Below are 3,209 nucleotides of genomic sequence, written 5' to 3' on the forward strand. Positions count from 1 at the left end.
TTTTTGGGTTGTTCTCCCGCCCTGGCGGGGGGTCGGGCTAGAAGATCTATTAGGTCCCTTCCGACCCTAAAACTGTGAAACTATGAGGGTGGGCTCTGACACTTGCCAGCTGACGTGGCACATCACGGGATGTGGGCGCATCAGTGCTGGGAGCAGGGGCTCTGCCTTGCCACCGCTTGTCCAGCCGGGGCAGGGGGGAGCAGGATGTGGGCACAGTAGCCCTGGGAGTGGGGGCTATGCCCTGCTGCTACTTGTTCCCTTCCGCCCAGAGTGAGCTGTGTCTGCATCCCATCCCCCGCCCCCGCGCTGGCTGGGCAAGCAGCAGCAGGGCAAAGCCCCCGCTTCCAGTGCTGCCGCACCCACATCCCGTGCCCCCCTGCCCACCTCCTGAAGTTCTGCACCTCTGCCCCAGCTGTGCAGATTTTCCAAGCCCAGCCTCAATCCCCACTTCCCCCAACAGACTTACCAGCTGGAGGCAGCTGTGTCTATTGCCAAATCTTTTCCTAATAGTTTCAGATGCTTCGAATTGATTCAGAGGTTTTACTTGGTCTCCTGATTTGATTTGGATTCAGAGATTTGGTTCCCAAATTGGGCCGGATCTCCTCCAAATTGAATCAGCTACCGAAGCTTCGCACAGCCTTACTACACATGTGTAGCTGTATATATGGTACAACCTCTTCATCATGCAAGAAAAGCTACCCTGTGATTGGAATAATGTCTAAAACCTGACTAGGTTCTCTGTCTCTTTATCTGTCCATCAATTTTAATCAATATGATAGGACAGCATATCTTGGTGTGTAAGCCTTTTATATTGAGGAAGATGCAGTTTGCTTTTCTAACCCATGGGGAGTGTACTTGCAGGATGATGGGTCTTTATAAATGCTGGTGTAGCAGTAGCATTTCTTTCCTTTGCAATTTTTAGTATAAAATTGAGGATTTTTTCTCATTTTCATTATCCTTTTATCTGTTTACAAGGAATGAATGAGGAAGGTTGAATCTCTGGCTTGCCTAGGAACCTGATTTCGGGAAAGAGATATGTTTTTGGTAAAATTCATTTCTCTGTTGCATTGTTTTTCCTTGTAGGTCAGGAGTTGGCAATGTTTTTGGGTACATTGCCAAAAACACCTGCGACCTTGACTTGTAAGATGTTGGTGTGCCAGGGGCGGACAGTGGGGGAGCCATGAAGAGCCCGATCCTTGTTGTGACAGCGCAGCCCTGGCAACTTCCCTGCCATCTGCCCTGAGGCATGCATGTAAGTGCTGCCAGCAATGAGCTTGGCCAGGGCTTCATGGACCATGGTGCAGCTGTTTGCAGCCTCCTGACTGCCTGCTTCAGCCAGCCCAGACTCTGGGTTCGCCCCTGCTGCCTGTGAGCAGCTGCACTGGGATCTATGGAGCCCCAGCCCAGCTTGTTGCCAGTGGCAGGTGCATGTGTGCCTCAAGCCACATAGCGGGGAAGGGGTCAAGACTTCTGTGCCACAACAAGGATCGGGCCCCTTGAGACTCCCCTGCCATCTGCCCTGAGGCGTGCATCCCAAGCAAGATGCCTTGGTGTGCTACTGTGGCATGCGTGCTAAGGGTTGCCTACCCCTGTTCTAGGCTAGGCTTATTATATATCTGAAAATTCTGTTTTTAGACATTCTTTGTCATACCTTCCTCTTATGAATTTTCCGGTTTTTTTTCTTCTTCTCAGAAACAAGATACTGGTCAGATTTTGTTGGATATGGCTTATAACCACTTGGGTGTGACAGAGAAGGAATATTTTGGTTTACAGCAAAATGAAGAGGCAGTAGATTCCCCTGTAAGTACACTGTTAACTTTTTCTTAAAATAAATGCATAATGACTTTTTCTTTGGAAAAAAAAAAAATCCATCTAATTTTTTTTTTTTTTTACTTCACAGCGGTGGCTTGAAACGAGCAAACCTATCAAAAAACAGCTTAAAGGTAAGATATTTTTAGTACTTGGCAGACAAAAACTTCTAATTGTTTTTAAGCCTGTTCTAGTTTTCTTGATTAGCTTAAATATTATCCATGTGTGAAGTAAACTTTTGGATATCATTGCCTTGCTTACTAAACCTTTTTGACAAAAATTCCCGCAGCTCTTACCACTGCTTGGCTGCAGATCAGGAACTGTAGGTTGCTTATGATGTTACTGCTGTGATATGCAGATGTAGCAGTAAAAACAGTAGCGGTCTGGAGGCAACAGTATATGATGTAGTAGTACAAACAGTAGCTGTATGGAGGCAACAGTACAGTATTATTACCATTGATGTTGACGGTAGATTTGAGCCTGAAAAAGTTCTTAGACACAGTCCTAAGGAAAAAATAGTAACCCTGAGGCGAGCTTAAACCATTTTAGGTAAAATTCCTAGCCTGGTCAAAGTCGATCAAAACTAGTCATTCTATAGTGGTTAATTTTTAAATTCCATCTTAAAACTATGAATAGGGTATAACTTTCTTAGTCGGAAGAGTTTATTGATTGTTTATGGTAACAGCATAGCTTTCTGTCTTTCCTTTGAATGCAAATGTAGTCTAAGTTATTGATAGTCCCGTCTGAGTGAAGGTTAGTAACTTTAGAATTTTGATTGATGGTATGAAATTGCTGTACCATTTGGATGCTTTGCTGTATGTGAAGCCAGTTATTTGTAGCCAGTACTGAGTCTTCAGACCAAGATCAGTTGAGTACAGGTTTCCCTTGATTTCTTCGTCGGCTCAATTTATGCAAAGTCGCTCTTATGCGATGACCCTTTTTATACCTGAAATTCATTATATGCGAGGTAAATTTGCTGTTACGTGATTGGCATAGGTGCGCTCCCCCAAGTAGGTAAGTTTGTGAGGGGAGGGGAAAGAGCCATGGGACTGGAGCCCCACTCACCACAACCCCTGCTGCAGCTGCTCTGGGAGCAGCTGATGCCAGCGGCTTTCTGCCGCTCGGTTGCACCATGCCCTGAATCCCCGGGGCTCTGCCCTGAACCCCCCAGCACAACGTAGCCCAGCAGCTGCAAGTAGTTGGCATCCACCGCTCCCAGGGCTGCAGCAGGGACAGGCAGCAGCTTGCAGTGTATGTGCAGGCTCGGGCCGTGCGGCAGCACTAGGCTCTTCCCGGTGCTCAGGGTGGGCTGTAGCGATGGGAGGGGGGCTTCTGCCACCCCAAAATTCACCGTAGCACCTGCCCCCCCCCCCGCCACCCGCCCCCCCAACCCCGCCGCC

General features: G+C 47.6%; 1 protein-coding gene across 7 annotated transcripts in view; it reads left to right on the forward strand.

Annotated features, from left to right (window-relative positions):
• PTPN3 (protein tyrosine phosphatase, non-receptor type 3) overlaps positions 1 to 3,209 on the forward strand; it is a 306,004-nt gene that overhangs the window by 123,098 nt on the left and 179,697 nt on the right. For 6 of the 7 annotated variants that reach the window (XM_025209236.1, XM_025209238.1, XM_025209239.1 and 3 more), the window contains exons 3-4: positions 1,693 to 1,800; positions 1,901 to 1,943. In XM_025209236.1, the coding sequence (XP_025065021.1) occupies positions 1,693 to 1,800; positions 1,901 to 1,943 (151 nt within the window). Of the gene's footprint in view, positions 1 to 1,692; positions 1,801 to 1,900; positions 1,944 to 3,209 lie in introns of those variants that run through there. The other variant, XM_025209240.1, reaches the window with a different exon arrangement.

Source organism: Alligator sinensis, unplaced genomic scaffold (genome assembly GCF_000455745.1).
Source record: "Alligator sinensis unplaced genomic scaffold, ASM45574v1 scaffold823_1, whole genome shotgun sequence".
Classification (NCBI taxonomy): domain Eukaryota; kingdom Metazoa; phylum Chordata; order Crocodylia; family Alligatoridae; genus Alligator; species Alligator sinensis.